The 20,925-nt window shown below is 32.8% G+C and overlaps 3 protein-coding genes across 3 annotated transcripts; 1 reads left to right on the top strand and 2 right to left on the bottom strand.

The window, feature by feature from the left end:
- The first annotated feature begins 301 nt into the window (after positions 1-301).
- Positions 302-3,287, top strand: LOC123682816. The gene is made up of 4 exons (XM_045621622.1): positions 302-392; positions 2,070-2,216; positions 2,318-2,482; positions 2,988-3,287. The coding sequence occupies exons 1-4, from the start codon at positions 345-347 to the stop codon at positions 3,147-3,149; spliced, it is 522 nt and encodes a 173-aa protein (XP_045477578.1). The 5' UTR covers positions 302-344; the 3' UTR covers positions 3,150-3,287.
- Positions 3,288-6,964: 3,677 nt separating this feature from the next.
- Positions 6,965-7,648, bottom strand: LOC123683138 (histone H3.3 type 1-like). Its single transcript, XM_045622035.1, has 2 exons — positions 7,283-7,648; positions 6,965-7,093 (listed from the first exon to the last, which is right to left on the bottom strand). The coding sequence occupies exons 1-2, from the start codon at positions 7,646-7,648 to the stop codon at positions 6,965-6,967; spliced, it is 495 nt and encodes a 164-aa protein (XP_045477991.1).
- Positions 7,649-10,439: 2,791 nt separating this feature from the next.
- LOC123682813 (histone H3.3-like) lies at positions 10,440-17,227 on the bottom strand. Its single transcript, XM_045621619.1, has 3 exons — positions 17,075-17,227; positions 13,924-14,204; positions 10,440-10,776 (listed from the first exon to the last, which is right to left on the bottom strand). The coding sequence occupies exons 2-3, from the start codon at positions 14,194-14,196 to the stop codon at positions 10,648-10,650; spliced, it is 402 nt and encodes a 133-aa protein (XP_045477575.1). The 5' UTR covers positions 14,197-14,204; positions 17,075-17,227; the 3' UTR covers positions 10,440-10,647.
- Positions 17,228-20,925: the final 3,698 nt, after the last annotated feature.

Raw genomic sequence — 20,925 nt, 5'->3', positions numbered from 1 at the left:
AATGTAACAACTTTCAACGATCTGCCTCCAAAAGCTCGATACAACGCTCGACGCTCTGACAAATAAATTCAGCCTTCGTGTAACTATCGGAGCATCAAAACGGAATGGATTTTAATTTCAGAATGGATCATGGGTTTCATTCAACTCCCATCAGAACTTTAAATTTTTCTCGAATATAATCACATGAAATTATATATTGGCTAGATGAAGAGATAACATAAATTGGAATCATGAAAAATAATTATGATTTGACTATAAATGTTTATTTCGGATTACATCGAGCTTAATTGGTGCAGTAATTTGTATATTGTCGTGAAATTAATGTTTCAACTATTACCTGGAATATGAGGTTTTTTCTCATTTTTTTATTGTTTGGTGTTTGTGTGGCAAAGGTATAATGTTTCAGTCATATTTAATGAATTATTCATTGAAACGTTCAATTTTATTTGCTCAATTTAAGTGAGTATGAATATTCGAACAAAAATATCAAAAATTTTGAAAAACTTCTTTACTATTGCAGAATACCTAAACAATGACATGAAGTCAGAAGTTGCCAAGCGCTCATCATTCATGCGCCAATTGCACACTTGGAGAACACATAAATATACCTACCGACAGACAGTTCTGTGATCTCCAAGGGCGCAATCAGTGCCTTGACTTCATATCAGTGCTTTTCTCCTTTTCTTAGATATTCTGAGATACCAAATTTTGGACTCAAAATTTCAACTCCCTTAGTTGAGAATTCACGAAAATATAGGGTAATTTTTCCTTTATTTCCTTCTCGTCTCAAAATTCGAGAAATACCAACATAATGATGAGATTCTAGAGCAATCTGTTCATAATACTCAAAAATCATATGATAATAATAATTATAAATTGCTTTTATTGAAGAAAAGAAAAATACAAATCGGCTTCAAACTCAGGGACACACTCTATCTAAAATTCGATAAAAATCTACAAAAAAACGACAGAACATTGCGATCTAATAATGGATGCTATTTAATCGTATCAATACATGTCTTGAATTTTGTTACATGTAGTTTGTTTTTGGACCATACATTTTTTATTTCATTTGGCTGATTTTTAAAGCTTTCATGTTTCATAAAATTGTGTCATTAGTATTTTTTACCTACTATTCGATTTTCAATGTTTACGTTTTGAATATATACTGTTCAAAAATCTGATGAGAATATCCTTTCATTTATACACTCGTCAGCAAAAAACTAGGCCACCTTTTTTTTCTGAAGTTCGTTGACCAAAAACTTCATCATAATTTTTCATCGACTTCAATTGTTTCTACGTCAAATTGAAGATAAATTCTTTGGTATTGAAGCAAATTACAGACAGGTTTTCCAAAAATGTTGATAGCTCATTTATAAAGGTTGGAATTAAAAACAAGTATTTGTAGTACCACCCTGTGGAACAGTTGTAGAGTCTGAGCTCAGTTTATTACAAAGACCATCTTTTTCGCTTTTATATCACCTTGATATCTTGATTTCTTTTGAAGATTTACCTATTTTATGTGGCCGAGTTTTTTTGTCGGTGAGTGTATATATGAAATTTTTCATGACTCTCGAGTAGTTTTTTCACAACCTTATTTTTGATTCGATCAGTTGAATATCACCAAAATTATTGGAAGAAAATGCATAGTTTCTGAGACGAGGACTACACGGAGAATGAAAAGATATTCTTATCAAATTCTTGAATAGAGCTGGATATTTGTATGAAATTAGGTACAAAATAAGTTGCTATACCATACTAATACGAGAAAAAGATCCATTAAATTTCAATGGGAAAAAATTCTTGAAAAAATTATATGTACATATCTCACAAAATTTTCAACGCATAATCAGGAAATAAAAAATATAAAATACTAAAGAATACATTTTTTGAAGTAGATTCCTAGCACTTATAGTTTCGGAGATATGTACCTATATTTCAAATTTGTGAATATCAGAACAAATTATCGTGGGTTCGAATCCCACCCCTGGTTATCATCGATATTTTTTTTGAATTTGTATTATTAGTAACTACATATGTTTTTCGTTACGTGTCGAGATATTTTTCAGAAAGGAATTGAATTTGAGACGACAGAAGTTACATATCTAGATCCACAATATGGAACAGCAACATGTTCATCGAATAAATTCAACGCAACTACATTTCTCATAAACGTGAGGATGAATTTAACAAAAGACATTCCTACGGATGCCATGGTAAGATTTATATTCAAATTTCGTTTACGAAACATCTAATAGATGTGTCCGTGATAACTGTGAGTTGAAAAAAGATTTTTCAAATGTTATGTTACCCTCAGCTAGCTGTGGATATTTACAAACTATCAGACAACACTTACAAAAAAACAGCTCTATCAATGAAGAGAAAACTATGTCAGTTTATGGAATCAGGAGAGTTCAAAATGATGTGGTCTTCCTATATGGATGAGAGATTCAACATCCCAAAGAAATGTCCATTTTCTAGAGTAAGAGATGAAGGATTCAATGTACTAAACAGATTCGAACAATATTCAGAAAAATATGTAATTCCATTCGAAAATTAGTTGCTCGAATGTATTGGTGGTGTTCTGTGTTAGTTTTTACTGTATTAAGTATAAACCCTTCCTGACACCTTTATAGCCTTTTTTGAGTGTATTTCGATGTCTATTTTTTTGTCTATTCCTGGTCTGATGGCTGACAATTAATATTAAGTACCCCATAATTGTGACGCTTATTTCAGTGCTAATATTAAAATCGACATTACTAATAATTTAACTTCTATCACGTCAAACAGATAAAATTTGTGTTGGTCGATCTGCATTTTACATTCGTGGTGGCAATGTTCAATTAAATTGAAAATTTGACCTGGACACATGCGCAGTTCAAGCGTGGACCATTAGGCTCAGAAATACACTCGATAAAAGTGTAGTAATAAGAAACTAAGGCAAAGCCGAAGTGGTTATGTTCTCTAAGAAAATTTTTTTTTTTCAGGGATATTATAAAGCTGTAGATATAGATCCAAACAGATTGGTGACGAATGAGCTATTCAACTTTCTACCATCATGGGATATCAAAGTTGAAGTAGCAATTACTAGCAAAAATGTACCAATAATGAATCTCAAAATACGCTTTAAAGTGGTTGATGGGTATTGATCTTATGAATTGATATAAAATTAATTATTGTACCCATTGTCTAGCCTTATTTGATCTTTTCAAATATACCATTAGCAACAAAATATAATGATGGAAAGTAATGCATTTTTTCAAGGGTATAGAGGAAGGAGAAGTAAAATGCACCAATATAGATATTCATAATTAAAGTAAAATTTTTTAATGAATCCAAGACAAAAATGTGTGAAAACGAAAATATTTTGAGATTTCGAAATAACTTTTAGTATTCAATTTGGTGGATATTCATTTTTACTTGAAAATAGCAATAACCGTTGACTTTTACCATTTTCAATACCTATTAAATACCTGAATAATATAGATAATGTTTTTCAAGATTATATCCACAAAATTTTATTTGAATTCAAAAGGGAACATAATATATTTCATATAGCGAAGAAAGAAAATTATTACATGATATGCAATTTGGAATTATCCCGATATCAACATTAGATTGAGTCATCAATGAATTCTCTCATTTTGAACACTCTGTAGATTTTTCTATGATTATCAAAAAGTCTGTACCATAGAGTAATAAACATGGATAGAGGATGTAAACGCAATTTTAACATGTCCCCAACATGATTAGATTACGTTGTTGGATTGTGATATATTTTCAAATCCACATTTTTACTATATCGTTATGAATGTATATTACATTGAATGAAATATATTTATTTGAGTGGTTCTGGATTAAATTTGCAGATTTTGATATTTGGAATCCGATATTTTTCCTAAATGTCGAATTTATAAAAAGCAGAATATTTGTTATTTTCTGTATCTACCTGCTGAAATCCAACGTTTGGCTGATTTTGCTCTACTATTGTCATCGGTTGTTTCACGTCGTTTGGCGCGCTCGAAATTTGTTTTTTGAATTTCTGATATAATTAGGTATTTATTTCAATATATTTTGAGTTAATATGAAACGTTGATATGAGACATAAGAAGTGCTTTCTTTGTGAGGATACTCGCGAATTGAGTGAAATATCGTATCACTGATATGTTTTCATTTCCGCGCGCTTCATGTCAAATTTGATAGTTCATGTTGGAGACAAAATTTGCTTATTAAAAATGACATATGCTCACTTTATCTATGTTTATTACTCTGAGGTCTGTACTTACCTCCGTTCTACTAGTATTCATTGTCAAAATCTCATTCAAATAAATTAATTGATTTTGAAGTGATTGGGTTTTTGCAAATTTATGGAAAGTCAAAATTTCTCGAAAAAGATTAGTTTTGAGCATACGAAACTTCGAATATGCTCCATGCAATCTAAAAATTGAATAAAAGTAGGGTGTCCCATAAAAGAAACGTATGTATTTTCATTAACACTTTTTTGGGCAACCCATGCATCTCCGAATGTTTTGAAAATGAAGCTCTAATGGAGTCTAATGATCTTGTGTCGAAAATTTCAGCTCTTTACGTAACAGAGCGTCGCATCAATAGTGGAACACTCTGTATAGCTAAAGCCGTTACCTAGACAATTTTACACTTGACCATCTACGGTGGGAATCTTCAAGGTCAAGGTGTCAAGGTTCTCGGCACAGCCTGTATATCAGCATATTTCAGATTTCCATCAGCGTGTTCCCCTTTGAAATACCACCTCGAATCAGTTTCCACGTCAAAAACACTGATCTCAAAACGCAATTTTCAAATAGAATAATCCCTCAACCTGTCTTTCATCGTTCCCCCTAATATGAAACGTTATAGGACCGACAATGATCTGCTAGCGACGTGCTGAAAGTTGTTATTAATAGAGTAATCCTGATCAATTGCCATCAGCAGCATACACGTTCGTATTAGCCAAGTTCAGATTTCGAAAACTGTCTATTCGGACAGACAGCTGAACATTCCGTTGGCTTGTTGATCTTTTTTTATTTTTTAAATTCTATATGTGAAGTTCCAATGATTTATCGAGAGAAGGACAAAGGAAAGCGGGACAATTTCAATATAATTTTTTTGAATTTGAATCGGAACAATTTTGTTTGATCTACCTGTTATAACGGGTGTTTTTTTTCGAGGTATATAACTTTGAGTTGGCATTACTGTTCAAGATGGCGACCGATTAAACAGCTGTCAAGTGATTTATTCTCAGTTTGGTTTGGCAATTCATCATGAATAGACTCACGCCTAAACAACGCTTGCAAATAGTGCAATTTCATTTCGAAAATAATGGTTCTGTCCGGAATAAGTATCGCGCTACGTCCATTAGTTATGAAGCGCACTTCTGGTTGAATGGCTACGTCAACAAACAAAACTGCTGCATTTGGAGTGAAGCTAATCCTCAAGTGTATGTCGAAACACCGTTACATCCAGAAAAACTGACTGTTTGGTGCGCTTTATGCGCTGGTGGAATCATTGGTCCGTACTTCTTCAAAAACGATGATGGCCAGAACGTTACAGTCAATGGTGATCGGTATAGAGCCATGATTTTTTCATTCCTGAATTGAACAACCATGATGTTCAGGGACCGTATTCTCGACAAGTGATCTTTCAAAACGTATATGTTCATTCAGTGTTCAGAGCACTGTAAGTACGTATACGTTTTGAAAGATCACTTGTCGAGAATACGGTCCTAGGAGCTGTGGTTCCAACAAGACGGCGCAACATGTCACACAGCTCGTGCCACAAGCGATTTATTGAAAGACACGTTTGGTGACCGCCTAATTTCACGTTTTGGACCTGTGAATTGGGCTCCAAGATCTTGTGATTTAATACCACTAGACTACTTTCTGTGGGGCTATGTAAAGTCATTGGTCTATGCGGATAAGCCACAAACCCTTGACTTCCACACTCGCGAGAAAAGGACTTTCTCAACATGTTGCACAATATACTATTACGATAATGATTTTAACTTTTAATATGCCTTGTTGAGCGAGAGAACGCAAACACCGAATAGAACTGTAGTTGTAATAATAATAATAATGAATACTACTAAATACTTATGTAACTAAAGAGAAAAGGACTTTCTCCACATGTTGCACACTATACTTTTCCTACAACTGCACAAATTTCAATAATTCAAGTAATGGACTTGATTCAAATCAAAATGGCCTTCGTTGACTTCGTTTGCTAATTTATTGCGTTTCTATAGAAACGACTCAAAAGCCCAATTTCATTGGTCTACCAAGCGAGGTGTTGGCAAAGTGCCGTGGGGAATAATATTTCCCACAGTATGAGCAATACATAGTTCTGAAATTGAGTAAGCTATGAAGAAAACGCTACTTTCCATAGCAGTTGTAGGAAAAAGAGCTTTTTGCAAGGTTCCTTCTCATTTCACCTTTTTTTTATTGGTATGACACTACACATTGCTAAAAATCAGGTAGCTTGATAGAATTCGAGAACTTGACAAATAAATACTTGATTTGACATTGAAAAAATACTACATGACTTGATTTCAATTCAAGCCACACAGCTTAATGATCAAGTCAAGCCGTGAATCTGTAGTTTCATATTGTAAACATTTTTTCAACGATGATGAAGGGGGAAGTAATAAATAATTTTGTGGAATTTACAAAGTGAATATATATTGAATCAATTCATATACAAAACACAGATATATTTTGTGAGTTGATTAAATAAAATGACTACTCAATTATATTTGACTACACGACTTGAAAAACTCCTTAAATATAACCTATAATAAATTATCTAACCTATAATTAAATAATATATTTTGTGAGTCAATGAAAAAAATGAATACTCAATGATATTTGAACTACACGACTTGAAAAAATCCTTTAATATAACCTATAATAAATAACCTCACTTATAATAAAATAATATAAATATATAAATCCTATAGTCTTTCCCCTCGGATCCTAAGAGCAAGCTGTATATCCTTGGTCATGATAGTCACGCGTCTGGCATGCATGGCACATAAATTGGTATCTTCTAATAATCGTACTAAAAAAGCTTCAGAGGCTTCCTGTTAAAACAATTATAGAATTATATACCATTTAATATGTATTTTTTGAAGAGTAAATTTCAAATGCAAAACAAATAAACTAATTCTTTAAATAAATCAGAAGAGAGTATTATATTTATTCAAAGATTCAGTTCTATAATCCATGCAAAACTAGCTTTCAATCGGATTTAGGTTGAAATTTGTGCTTACCTGAAGAGCACCGATAGCGGCAGTCTGAAATCTCAGATCTGGTCTATATTTTTGCGCAGTTTCTCGCACCAAACGCTGAAATGGCAGTTTTTTTATGAGCAATTCAGTAGATTTTTGGTATCGTTTGATTTCGTTAAGAGCAGCAGTTCCTGAACGGTATCTGTGTGGTATCCTCACTCCACTCTTTACTGGGGCCGTTTTTCTTGCTGCTTTTCCAGGTCGACTCTTTACTGGGGCCGTTTTTCTTGCTGCTTTTCCAGGTCGACTCTTTACTGGGGCCGTTTTTCTTGCTGCTTTTCCAGGTATAAGCTTTTTGCCTTTACCGCCAATTGATTTATGTACTATTTTTAGTTTAAGGCGTGCCATCTTTTGATCTAGAGAAATAAAACATTTAATAATTGGGATATGCAAACTATGATGTTATCAATAAGTCTTGTTTTTGGAGAATTCCAATATTACGAAATAGTTATTTATAATACAAGTGCAGAAGGCATTGATATTCTTCCACGAGTTCAAAATTCAAAAACGAGCCACGAAGTGGCGAGTTTTGGAATGAACGAGTGGTAGAATGAGCCTTCTGTACGAGTATTATACATTATTTTCTCTAATTCATTGCATTTTCATTGAAATTAATGAAATATTTCCATAAATATAATTTAGTGATTTTTGCATTGAAAAATGTTGGTTGACAGAACTGATTTCTTTAAGGCAAATTGATGAATTGACAGATAAAACCGTGGCGGGAAGTTCGGAGTACCAACATATAATAATGAAATATAACCATGAAAACTGTGCGTTTCTGATATATTCTCACACGATTTTGATCTACAAGATGTGGAAGAATTAACGGAATAACCACAGAATTAGAGAAATAAACTGATTGGATTTAACGAATCAATGGTTCTAAATGTCAGAGAGCTAAATTGATGATAAAATATAACAAGATTCAGATATATGAAAAAATTTATAAATATACATAAGAATGACTTAAGTTTGAAATAATTCTCTTGGAAAAAAATAACATTGGTAAAATAAATACTCACCTAAAGAAATTCTTATCACGAAAAACTCAAAATTTAATTCTCGTCTACTAGTGAAATGCTATACCTTCGATGGTTTAACTTCAAATGTGGTTTTCGAAAATAAATTTGTTTATATACCCTCTTTCAGTCACAGACCTATTCAAAAGTAGGGTTGGACAAGAAACTAATTACCTGTCAATTACTAATCTCTTTCCAAGAATCACAAATAAGAAAAATGAGTCTTTGTGAACATTTCTTGTTTATATTCAGGATTATATTGATTGAATCAATATATGAAAACTAGAGAATCACAAAAATTCAATTAGTTTCAAATTTGAACATTTCACATGATACCAAGAAAAATTTTTTTGATTTGAGATATATTTTGAGGAAATAATAAGCCATTGTGCAAATTTTGCAATAATTCAATAACGAAATCGTGGTTCAATAGTTTTGACAATAACAAATAACGAATGAGTGAATCAAATTTGATTTAGACAAAAAATGTTGGATGGCTGGACAACGAAAACTTAATTTTCATCAAATGAAACAAAGTATTTTCCACTCATCATTTAATAGACACGTGAAAAATACTTCGTTTTGTTTTATCTATAATGAAAATGTATCAAGTAAGGAATACTTTTGATCTAGAGAAGTTTTCATCGAATCTATACTATAGTAAAATCATAAGAGAGAAAAATTTTCAAAACATTAGATATTTCATTCGCAAAATTACCAAAAAGCAACAAACTTCAAAGTCCTCCAGAAAATTTCCTAGAAGAATATTGTCTCGAAACTTTTTTTATTCACAGGGGAACAGCTGTTTTGGTGTCGAGGTTTTTAGAGCTGATTCTTTATCAGTTTGATGTCCTGAATTCTAATAACGTATTCATCTTCACTTAGCAGCTCAAATTTTTAAGATATATAATTTTAGAGAAATACATTATTTTAACTCAAATCCGTAAGACGTAAGTTTAGTAAACAAAAAGTCAATACGAAATTTTTACAATACAATATTATATCGTACACACAAACGTGACTGTGTAAAAAGTGAATTTTAATAATCATATTGCTCCCTAATGATTTGAAGCTATTGAGCCATTTCAACATAATTTTGACTTTTATGTTTGCCTAGAAAAGTTTCCACAACTATAACAAATAATATCCAAGCTTCTTGTTCAACTTGATTCATTGAATTTATGAAGGCGGGATTCTTACTTAACTATTTTATTTGTGGACCGTCAAATATCCCTTCTTTGAGTTTTTTCTGTACGCCACTGATACATTTTTAACCCTATATTTGCAAAAATGACTCATTTTTATCAAGAGCCTATACAAATTGCTTCATTAAGCCCAACTTTATTTGTAACGGAGAATAGTTTTTTATAATACAAGTGCAGAAGGCATTGATATTCTTCCACGAGTTCAATATTCAACGAGTGGTAGAATGAACGAGTGGTAGAATGAGCCTTCTGTACGAGTATCATACATTATTTTCTCTAATTCATTGCATTTTTATTGAAATTAATGAAATATTTCCATAAATATCATTTAGTGATTTTTGCATTGAAAAATGTCGGTTGGCAGAACTGATTTCTTTAAGGCAAATTTCAAATTTGACAAATAAAGCCGTGGCGTAAAGTTCGGAGTACCAACATATAATAATAAAATATAACCATGAAAACTGTGAGTTTCTGATATATTCTCACACGATTTTGTTCTACAAGATGTTGAAGAATGAACGGAATAACCACAGAATTAGAGAAAGTATGATTTTTATCTCTTAGTTAAGGTATAAGAAGGGTCACTTCAGGTACCTGATAATTATAATAATTTTAGAACTCTCAGAAATGAATATACTGAATGAAACCAAAATTGATAGATAAGTTTCATTTTCACCATTCAAACACTTTTACTTCACCTATTTTATTTTCAGAACTTTAACTTCCGGTTCATAAAGCCATGATTCATCACCCTTTCAGAATACAAAATCAACTTCTTAACCTATTATTCAGAAAGGTTTGAATAATGGCTATTTAAATGTTTTCATATAATTTGACAATGTCTTGGGGATGCGGTTGTAAATAACATTCAAGGTAGAATCGTTATGGTTGTGTTGAAAGAAAACAATGATGTAGAGTGAAGAAATTAAATATTATGATATATTTGAGAGTTTTGTAAAGTATAGACTACATGATTAAATACACGAAATTAACATAAACAAAGGCATTTTCTATTTACAGATATCTAGTTCAATTGAACACCGTCTTCATGATCGATACATCAGGTATATATTGTAGAATTAGGATCAAATGGTGTTTCAAAATTGAAAAAATAAGTTTCTTATGATCTTTCCCCTCGAATTCTACGAGCAAGCTGCATGTCCTTAGGCATAATAGTCACACGTTTGGCATGGATTGCACACACGTTAGTGTCCTCAAACAATAGCACCAGATAGGCTTCACAGGCTTCCTGCAGAAAAAAACTGTTATCAAAATACGGTCAGAACTCAGTCGACGCAGAGCGCCAGAGCAGACGTTGTTTCCAAGAAATAATTTTTACTTTTCTCAATAACCAAGATGGGAACAGTCATTAATATGAGATTGTGTTATTGTTGAGGCATTGTTTTTTGGTGTTGTTGAATTTGATCAATTATAGAGTGAGTCAATTATTCGAAAATGGTTACGAATCGCTCTAGCGTTCTATAATAAAAAAATGTTCATAAATGCTATTCTACACCTTTGCTATATGCCACTCAAAAAAATTTACGGAGTGTTCCTTCCAAAAGATAGCGAAAATTATATGAGATATTTTTGGTAATTCCGGAAAATGTTTTTCAACCATCATAATATCACGGCATGAGAAAGAATAAGAAATATGACAAATCTATCTACACTGTGTCCGTAAATTATGGAACAAATTCACTTTTAGCCAAACAGACCATTTCAAGAAATAATCCTGAAACACGTCGATTTTTGATTTCAATTTACCGTATTTTAAAATAATAATCTGATATACAGGGTGAACTACTTTCGAGTAATGACGCCACCGTCATTTTTTTAAATGGAACACCCCCATTTTGTCTCAATTTTCCAATTACTATAGCTGAGCTGATTCCAAAAATGTATCACATGTTGATTCCAATTGGTACAGCGTGGACAAAAATACAATAGTTTTGTGTGTGCTCATAAAGTAACGCGTAACATTCTTAATTGGTTAAATTAACAATATCATCAAAAATACTTATTGTCTAGCGGCAATAAACAAATAATGACATTTCACAAAAAACTAGACGACTATGTTTTTTTAAATTGATAAGAAATAATTTCTTTCATATTCTGTTCGCTAGACCACAAGTACCAAACATGTTTGGAAACAGCTTATTTTTATTAATCTAAACATGTAACAAACTACAGGGTGTCACTTTCAAACCAATTGCCGCTAGACAATGAGTATTTTTGATAATATTATTAATTCAACTAATAAAGAATGTTACCCGTTACTTTATTAGCACACACAAAACTATTGTATTTTTGTCCACCCTGTACCAATTGGAATCAACATGTGATACATTTTTGTAATCAGCTCAGCTAGAGTATTCGGAAAATTGAGACAAAATGGGGGTGTTCCATTGAAAAAAAATGACGTTGACGTCATTAGTCGTAAGTAATTCACCTTTATATTAGATAATTATTTTAAAATACGGTAAATTAAAATCAAAAATCGACTTGTTTAAGGATTATTTCTTGAAATCGTCTGTTTTGCTAAAAATGAATTTGTTCCATACTTTACGGACACAGTGTATAACACCCAAAGAAAATATATTCCTCCCAAAATATAGCGAAAATTTTATAAGATAATTTCGGTATTTCCGAAAAATATTTTTCAACCATTATAATATCACGGCATGAGAAAGAATAAGAAATATGAAAAATCTATCTATAAAACGTCTTTGAAAAGATTTTTTTTTCAAATCTATTATTTTAACGTCAGAAATTTTTACGTTATGAATATTATATATTATCCTAGTTCTGATAATTGAATATAACTATGATTTTTTCTCCAATACCATGAAATAATTGTTTCTTCATTATAATAAATATTAAATAAAAACTACACTGTCAAGAAATGAGAAATATATTTCACAGAGATCAAATGATAGAAATGAAAAAATTAGCAAAATCGTCCTATTGATTTCTGAACAAAATTGAACACACTTTTAATGTCTCATAGTGAATTAAAGTTTCGTATTAACTCAATATTGTAAAATAAATACCCAGAAATATTATAAAACAATCTTCAAACTCGTCAAACCACGTGAAACAACCTATGACTAATGACTGGAATAATCACGCTTAGGGCCCAAAGCTTTTTTTTAACAGGTAAATACAAAAAAATAATGAATATTCATCAGAAATTAGGGAATATATTGAATTCCAAATATTCAAATTTCATATTGATAACTGCTTTCATAATAATGTAGTAATATTGTAACGGGTGTTTTTTTTTCGAAGTATATAACTTGGCATTACTCTCAAGATGGCGACCGATTTAACAGCTGTCAAGTGATTTATTCTCAGTTTGGTTTGGAAATTCATCATGAATAGACTCACGCCTCAACAACGCTTGCAAATAGTGCAATTTTATTTCGAAAATAATGGTTCTGTGCGGAATACTTATCGCGCACGACGTCCATTTTATTTTGTTTAGCGATGAAGCGCACTTCTGGTTAAATGGCTACGTCAACAAACAAAACTGCCGCAGTTGGAGTGGAGCTTATCCTCAAGTGTATGTCGAAACACCGTTTCATCCAGAAAAACTGACTGTTTGGTGCGCTGTATGAACTGGTGGAATCATTGGTGCGTACTTCTCCAAAAAAGATGATGGCCAGAACATTACAGTCAATGGTGATCGGTATAGAGCCATGATTACTAACTTTTTCATTCCTGAATTGAACAACCATGATGTCCAGGAGCTGTGGTTCCAACAAGACGGCGCAACATGTCACACATCTCGTGCCACAATCGATTTATTGAAAGACACGTTTGGTGACCGCCTAATTTCACATTTTGGACCTGTGAATTGGCCTCCAAGATCTTTTGATTTAACACCGCTAGACTACTTTCTGTGGGGCTATGTAAAGTCATTGGTCTATGCGGATAAGCCACAAATCCTTGACCATTTGGAAGACAACATTCGCCGTGTTATTGCCGATATACGGCCACAAATATTGGAAAAAGTTATCGAAAATGGGACGTCCAGATTGGACTACATCCGAGCCAGCCGTGGCGGTCATATGCCAGAAATCATATTTAAAATGTAATGCCACAAGATTATCTTGCGGATTAATGAAATTCATGTCAATCGAAAAATCCATCGTTGTTTTATTGCAATTTAAAGTTCTATAGCTCTAAAAAAAACACCCTTTATATATGAAAATATATCACAATCCGACAACGTCGTCTAAGCATTAATTATACACTTAAAAATTGTGTATACTCCCTCTATCTATGTTTATTACTCTATGGTCTCACTGAATAATGCATATATTTTTTTTATTTTTGAAATTGTATCATCGCTATTCGGAAACCCAATATTCACTCAAGAAAATGTGCTTACCTGAAGAGCACCAATAGCAGCTGTCTGAAAACGTAGATCAGATTTGAAATCTTGGGCAATTTCTCTAACTACACGCTGGAATGGCATTCTATTAATGAGCAAGTCAGTGGATTTTTGGTATTTTCTTATTTCACGAAGGGCGACTGTACCTGGACGGAATCTGTGGGGTTTTTTCACTCCACCACCACTTGGTGGCATGTCTTTCCTAGGTTCCCTGATAGCAATCTTTTTCCCAGGGGTTTTACGCGACGTCGTTTGCTTTGTACGGACCATATTCGAATCTGGAGAAATAAAACAATAATAATTTTCCGTCATATGATATCTAATTCAAAAATGCTACTCATATACACTGACAGATATCCATATTTTTTTCATTAATACAGCACTTATTTGGAGGTTATTCATTCACAACTATCACAGCAGATTTATATTTGATATATTCATTAATAGTTAAATTATGCATTGAAAAAAAGTTTATTAATAGAGAATAAAATATTTGTTCACAAGGTATTTGATAATATTTAATATATTTCGGTGATAAATAATTTATTTGAACTTACGTTATCTCCACAAATAACATAAATTCAGTGTCAACAAATTTTCAACTGGTAGTGAACGAACATTTGCTATTTATGAATAAACTCTAACAAGAATTCAATAATTTATTCACTCAGAATATAGGATTTATTAATAATTAACAAACTAACATAATTCCAGCGATCCAATCTGTGGAAAAGTTTGAGGACACATCCCTCAAAGAGAAGCGCATCTCCTTGAAGGATCTGTCCTTGAACTTTTCCTTTGATTTGAATTTCCATTTAAACAAAAAATCTGTGTTACTATGGGCTTACTGAACGCCGCTTAGCATATCTCTACTGAATTTTTAGAGATCGTTTGTACCTGCTTAGTATTGTTGGCAGAACAGTGGTTAGAGTGAACAGATGCAATCAAGATTTCAAACAAAATTTGAAATTCGAGATCCATAGATGATTAGTTTTTTCGAAAGACGTGCTATTTGGAACTGGCTACAAATTCATAATTTAGTCAGCCACGAATTGAATTCGGTAATATCACTACTAATCTACAGTGTTCAATATTGCTAGAATACCAAATAATCAAAATAACAATAAGTTTCATTCAGAATAAAATAAAAATTCACGATATTCCAAACGTACGTACATATGATGTTTCGATCATATGATCTCTCTCTTTCATATTCAGATTGCCGAGAATCTATGAATATAAAAGTGGATCACATTCAAATTGGATAATTCTTTATTTTTTGTTTTTATTACTGGCATGTGAAGATTTATACAACCAAATATTATCGGAAAAAATCTTACGGAAAAGGAAAATAGGCTTTCCTTTTTCCTCCGACCGAGCGAACAATCATAGAGTATAATTTGACACTTCCAAGGATGTATTTTGAGTTTCCTGACAGAACGTGCGAATCCGGGTTGGCCAAGAGTATAATTTGACACTTCGAAGGATGTATTTTGGGTTGCCTGACAGAACGTGCGAAGGCGTGTTAAATAAATAAATATTGCCATCTGAACGTCACATTTTGTTTGATCCCTCGCAAACACAAACCGAAGAAAGAAACGTCGACATCCCCAAGAATGCCAAGATGAAGGAACGTTCATCGTGTGAAAAATATCCCATCTCTGCAAAACCCACGCTTTTCTTACTACATCTCAACTCATAATCCACTTCCCTTGATACTAATTGTTTCCGATAAAATGAACCAATTATTTGTTGATGGCACAAAAACAACCCCGTTCCCTGGGGTGGATTCAGCGCTGCCCACATTATATTTCATTCCCCGTATCGAATGGTCTCACGCTTTATTTTATTGTCTCCCCCAACACCCTGAGGTAGGTGGAGGGGGAGTAACATAAATGTGGACCGAATGTTTGAAATCATTTCTTTTCTCCGGAAACAACGGAAAAATCACAAGGTAAACAAACGTGACAAGCAATTCGATCGAATCAGTGTGTCACAATCGGATCCGAACACTCGAAGGACCATTATATTGTTCGCTTTGCCGATCTTTATTTTCTGAAGTTAATCGACAGGAGAATCGAAGTTTCTGTTCGTGGATTGGGATTAAGAGTATGAGAAATGTGTCGACTTGTTGGTATTATTGTATTCAATTCGTACATCGTTCTACAACTTCATAAGAAAAAACAATATCAGATAAATGCCTAATGGACAGTTTCATAATTGAAAGTGAAGTCTCCTTTTCCGTAAGAAGACTTCTTTATGAATTAAAAAAGTACCATAAACCAATTTCAAGGTTGAAGAAAGCTTCGAAGTGTCCTTCATCATATAGTCCGGATAATGGCCACTTATGACAAGAAAAATCCTTTTTGTTCGTGCAAATTCTATGACCAAATATAACCTCAATCTGTTGTGTTAATTACCTTCGTTTTCTTCTACTTTATAAACAGAATTCAAAATCACTTCTTCATTTTTGTCAACATAGTTTCGATTTTCGTGAAATATTACTAAATACAAACAATAAATCACTAGTTTTCAGAATAACCAACCTTGGAAACTTGACATTGACAAATAAAAGGAAATTTCTCTAGAAGAAGGTCGGAGCCACTTTCAAGCTGTCTTCAAAGTCGATATTCACCAAAAAGACTTCAAGTCTTAATATTTCTGTTGGCGAATCCACCAAAATGAAATTTCCCAAATTCCGGAAGAATCAGTCGAATTTTTAAATCGATGCATTCAAATTTATGTGTCAAACAACAATTTTCACATAAGTCTTCGTGTTGTTATTTAACAACCAACACAAATAAATTGAGACAAAATTAATTTGAAAGCATTAACAATATCATCAAAAAAAATTTCAAACTAAAATAAAAATTGAGAACCTACTGAATTTGTGGGCATTGAATTGGTATGTTTCGAGGACAGGAATGAATGTGCAAAAAATAAGTGAATGTAAATAGAATGTGTTATCGAGGAATTCCAGCAAATTCTTTCATTTTTTCCAATTGTCATTTTACACTATACTCGAGGATTGATAGTTTCGATTCAGACGAAGCATTTGGTTCATATATCTGGAGTTACGAAGAAAAAACTGAATATATATAATATATATGTATAAATAAAATAGTCTAAGTTTAAAGTATTTACTTACCAAGTTATTTATTTTGTCCCACTAAGGTGGTTCGTTACAACAACAAAAACACACACAACGAAAAAGCAAAAATTGCAATAACTATGAAAACAAACTCTTTAATGAGAAGAAGATGTTATGATTTCCATATAGATGTCATGTGTTCACACATTTATGGGTTGTGGAACCCCACTTATCTTTTTAACAAAAAAGCATATTTGAAATTTCATTTAGATCTTGTGTATCGATCCTGCGATTAATTATTGAATTTTATTAAAATCATTTCGCTGATGTTGATTTACTCTCTATTTGTTTCGAAATTCACTAACCTTGTGTTGTTGAGGTTGAACGGAACAAATTTCACTGTTAATTTCCAAATAATTCGTCCTCAAATGTCAAAAAATAACGAATATGTTGAGGTATAATTTCACAGACGGTCTTTTTTCGTCCAAACGTATAAAAATTATACCTTTTTCTACTACCCCTTCAAAAAATGGAGAACATCGTACAACTCGCCAACTATGTAACTATCTATTTTTAAGTACGGTACAATGTAAAACTGTGCGATTTACTTTACCCTAAACAGAAAGCACGATCAACAACCAATACGGTAACTTCTGTAAAGTAAATCGCACGGCGAATAACCAATAAGATAAAACCTTTAGTAGTTGCCACGGAAACAAATAACAATAACAAACAGTCCACGTAGCCGATAACCTTTTGACGTTTCTTAATTATGTCACGATTTGCCACCAGTTTTTGGATTTACCTTAGTTTTTATGGAAATGAATGCAGTCGTGGAAAAAGGATAGTACACAACTCGAGTTGTAAGTAGGGAATCCAATCCCTTACCAAAATATCAATCCCCCAAATCCGAGGGGATAAAATTGTCAATCCCGCGGATCCACAAGAATGCGGGATTGTTAACAATATATAGGTATAATCTTTGTACTCAACCTATTAAACATGCTCATAAAAAAGCCGTATGCTAATAAAAACATAATATAGTATAAAAGTGTTTATTTCATGGCATGAGCTGTCAAGTTTTGCCGCGGTTAAACTCGAAAAATCTGCCAACAAGGTCTGTCTCACAGTTTTTCCAAATAGAAACCATTTGTTATTCAAAATTGAGAGTTAAGAGTTGTAAACATATCATATTTTTACCTTTAATTTCTGAAATAATGTACTAATCGATAAAATGCAAGCATTTTCGTGATCTACATAGTCGAATCAATCAATAAAATGATACAATAGTCCCATGAAGAAACTTTTAATTTTTTTTTAATTTTCTAAGGGTTAGGTATGGAAAATTTTAAGAAAATTTTTCGGCAAAAAATTTTTCAGGTGAGATAGAAATTCGGCTAATCAGGGATCGTCAATTCTGGCACCGCTCACCGATTCTGCGTAGACCTCACAGTTTTGAGGAAATTCGATTCCTAAATTTGGGAAAAAATTGAATTTTCATCCAAAAATCGTTATATCTCCTAAATTATTCGTCACAGACCCCTCAAACAAAACCTTTTTTTGAACATCGGGTTCTGATCTGAAACACAGTGAGGTTGCAAGGGCGTAGGTAGCTACGTCCAGGAGAACTTGCAGCCTCGGGAATTTCATCAATTTTTTTTTCGAAAATTTCAGATTTTTACCTATAATTTCTGATATAATGTACTAAACGCCAAACTGTAAGCATTTTTGGGATCTACATAGTCGAATCAATCAATAAAATGCTACAATAGTCCCATGAAGGAACAATTTTCTAATGGTTAGGTATGGAAAATTTTACGAAAATTTTTCGACAAAAAATGTTTCAGGTGAGATCGAAATTCGGCTGATCATCCCGCATGGAAAATCCCGCAATTTTGATTCCTCAGAATTTCAGAGGGATCCCGCATTTGCGGGATTGGATTCCCTATCCCATCATAATAATTGGAGTACTATAACACAGGATCGATACATGTTCCATAGAATGATCAATTCTAGTTGAGATTTAACTGGTCAAATCTAGACTGGAATCACCCGAATGCAGAAGTTACTGGCTGAATTAGGATTCTTTATAAATTCCCAAAAATCTACCTACCACCGATGAAGACGATACACCCGATAATGAGAGAAAAAAAAAACCGATGATGACAAAGAAAATGATGATTTAAATGATAATTGAAAAGGGATAGATAGTGAAATTGTTTTTGAGTGAATTTAATTTTGATTTAAAATAGCTGTACACAGTTGTCATTGAATAACTCCACATTATTTTTTAAGTTTATTTGTAGTTTTCGAACGAATAAACTTATTATATTATCATATTATATTATATCTAGAAAACATCTTTGACTTTCAGAAACTGCTTTATACTTCATCAGTCTTATTTTGTTCACGAAAAAATGCAGCGTTAGTACGTGTTATGTCCTAACCTCAGATGAAACTCTCTATGATACCCTTGAAAAGTAACTCAACCTAACCTAACCTTAAAAAGAAGCAAATTTTCAACTTCTGACGTCGAAATTTACATCTATTATTCAACTAGACAATAACCATTTAGTATTGAAGTACCTAAATACTCAATGCAATAACTCACTGCAATATATCTTCAATACGGACTAAATACTAACCATAGTTGTGTTCAAAGCGGGGCGAGCGCTATCTGGTGGCCTCTTGCGAAACCAAAGATGCGGTCATCTTGATTTCAATGTTTAAATCATGTCGGAAGCCCTAATTAATCCGCAAAAGCTTAAGTTAATGTAGAAATGGGCCGGATATTCAGAATTCCGAAGTCGACAAGACTAATTCCCCATATCTGGGCAATTCTGGAGTTGGCCCTTTGCACTTGCAGACATTTAACTTCTTTATCTGCACGCCTCCAGATTCCCGGGCTTTTTGCTACTTAATAACATAAATTGCAGACGTAATTTAAACTTACTAACATTGTAGGGGATAACTGGATGAGTTACGATCATGAGCTTTTTGCTATTTTAATGGGCCAGGCATTAAGTGAATTTCCGAAGTTTTTACTGGCCTCTATTGGCCCAGAAAAAATGGGGGTTCTTTTCACCCCTTTCTGAGAGTAGATTAATGTCCGAAAGGCCGATATCTTATCGAGTATTCCATTGATTGAATCAAACAACCATTAGTAACACATGTGTTCAGGAATTACCAGAAAAATATTTGTTATGTATACAGGGTGTTGTGAATATGTACGAAAAATTCGGGGGGTGTTCTGCATGAAAATATAATGACTATTTGCTATATAACTTTTGTTCTCAAATGTTTCGTATTCAGAGATACGAGGTGTTAAGTTTTTTCTTCAAACTGTAACATATTTATTAATTGCTCTCAATTATTTGCAAAGAATAGTACACTGACATATTTCAAAATATAAATCGTATAATTTGTGGCAAAAGCTCTCAGGCTTTTTTTACGAATGAGAAGCAGGTGTTATGCAAAAAAAAATTAAAATACAGTTTGAGCTCGCCTTTTCTTTTTATCTTATATAAGGCTAATTGAAAAGTCCCCGGTCTGATGCACAGATGGCGGTGCTAGTATTAAATCCATATGATTTTTAGTTAGTACTAACCTTCAAACGATAAGTGTTCAAACCATTAGTTTGTGAGATATTGCGTTTTAAGTGTAGCTTCTTTTGTTATTTAAAAAAATATGAAAAAAAAAAGAATTTCGTGTGTTGATAAAATATTGCTTTTTGGTGGTAATAATACAGTTGAAGCAAAATCTTGGCTTGATGAAGAGTTTCCGGGGTCTGCACTAGGAAAATCAACCATCATTGATTGGTATGCTAAGTTCGAACATGGTGAATTGAGCACCAAAGACGGCGAAGGCAGAGGACGCCCTAAAGAGGCTGTCACCGACGAAAAAATCCA

Source organism: Harmonia axyridis, chromosome 6 (genome assembly GCF_914767665.1).
Source record: "Harmonia axyridis chromosome 6, icHarAxyr1.1, whole genome shotgun sequence".
Classification (NCBI taxonomy): domain Eukaryota; kingdom Metazoa; phylum Arthropoda; class Insecta; order Coleoptera; family Coccinellidae; genus Harmonia; species Harmonia axyridis.
Note: the sequence above shows the minus strand (reverse complement) of the source record. Positions and strands in the feature narration are given on the sequence as shown.

What these genes read in the sequence shown, in the direction of transcription:
- LOC123683138 (XM_045622035.1), bottom strand. Translation starts at nt 7,648, where the DNA reads ATGGCACGCCTTAAACTAAAAATAGTACATAAATCAATTGGCGGTAAA. An exon ending in CCGCTATCGGTGCTCTTCAG is followed by an intron (nt 7,094 to 7,282) that starts GTAAGCACAAAT and finishes TTGTTTTAACAG; the next exon opens with GAAGCCTCTGAAGCTTTTTT.
- LOC123682813 (XM_045621619.1), bottom strand. Translation starts at nt 14,196, where the DNA reads ATGGTCCGTACAAAGCAAACGACGTCGCGTAAAACCCCTGGGAAAAAG. An exon ending in CTGCTATTGGTGCTCTTCAG is followed by an intron (nt 10,777 to 13,923) that starts GTAAGCACATTT and finishes TTTTTTCTGCAG; the next exon opens with GAAGCCTGTGAAGCCTATCT.
- LOC123682816 (XM_045621622.1), top strand. Translation starts at nt 345, where the DNA reads ATGAGGTTTTTTCTCATTTTTTTATTGTTTGGTGTTTGTGTGGCAAAG. An exon ending in TTGGTGTTTGTGTGGCAAAG is followed by an intron (nt 393 to 2,069) that starts GTATAATGTTTC and finishes GATATTTTTCAG; the next exon opens with AAAGGAATTGAATTTGAGAC. An exon ending in ACATTCCTACGGATGCCATG is followed by an intron (nt 2,217 to 2,317) that starts GTAAGATTTATA and finishes TGTTACCCTCAG; the next exon opens with CTAGCTGTGGATATTTACAA.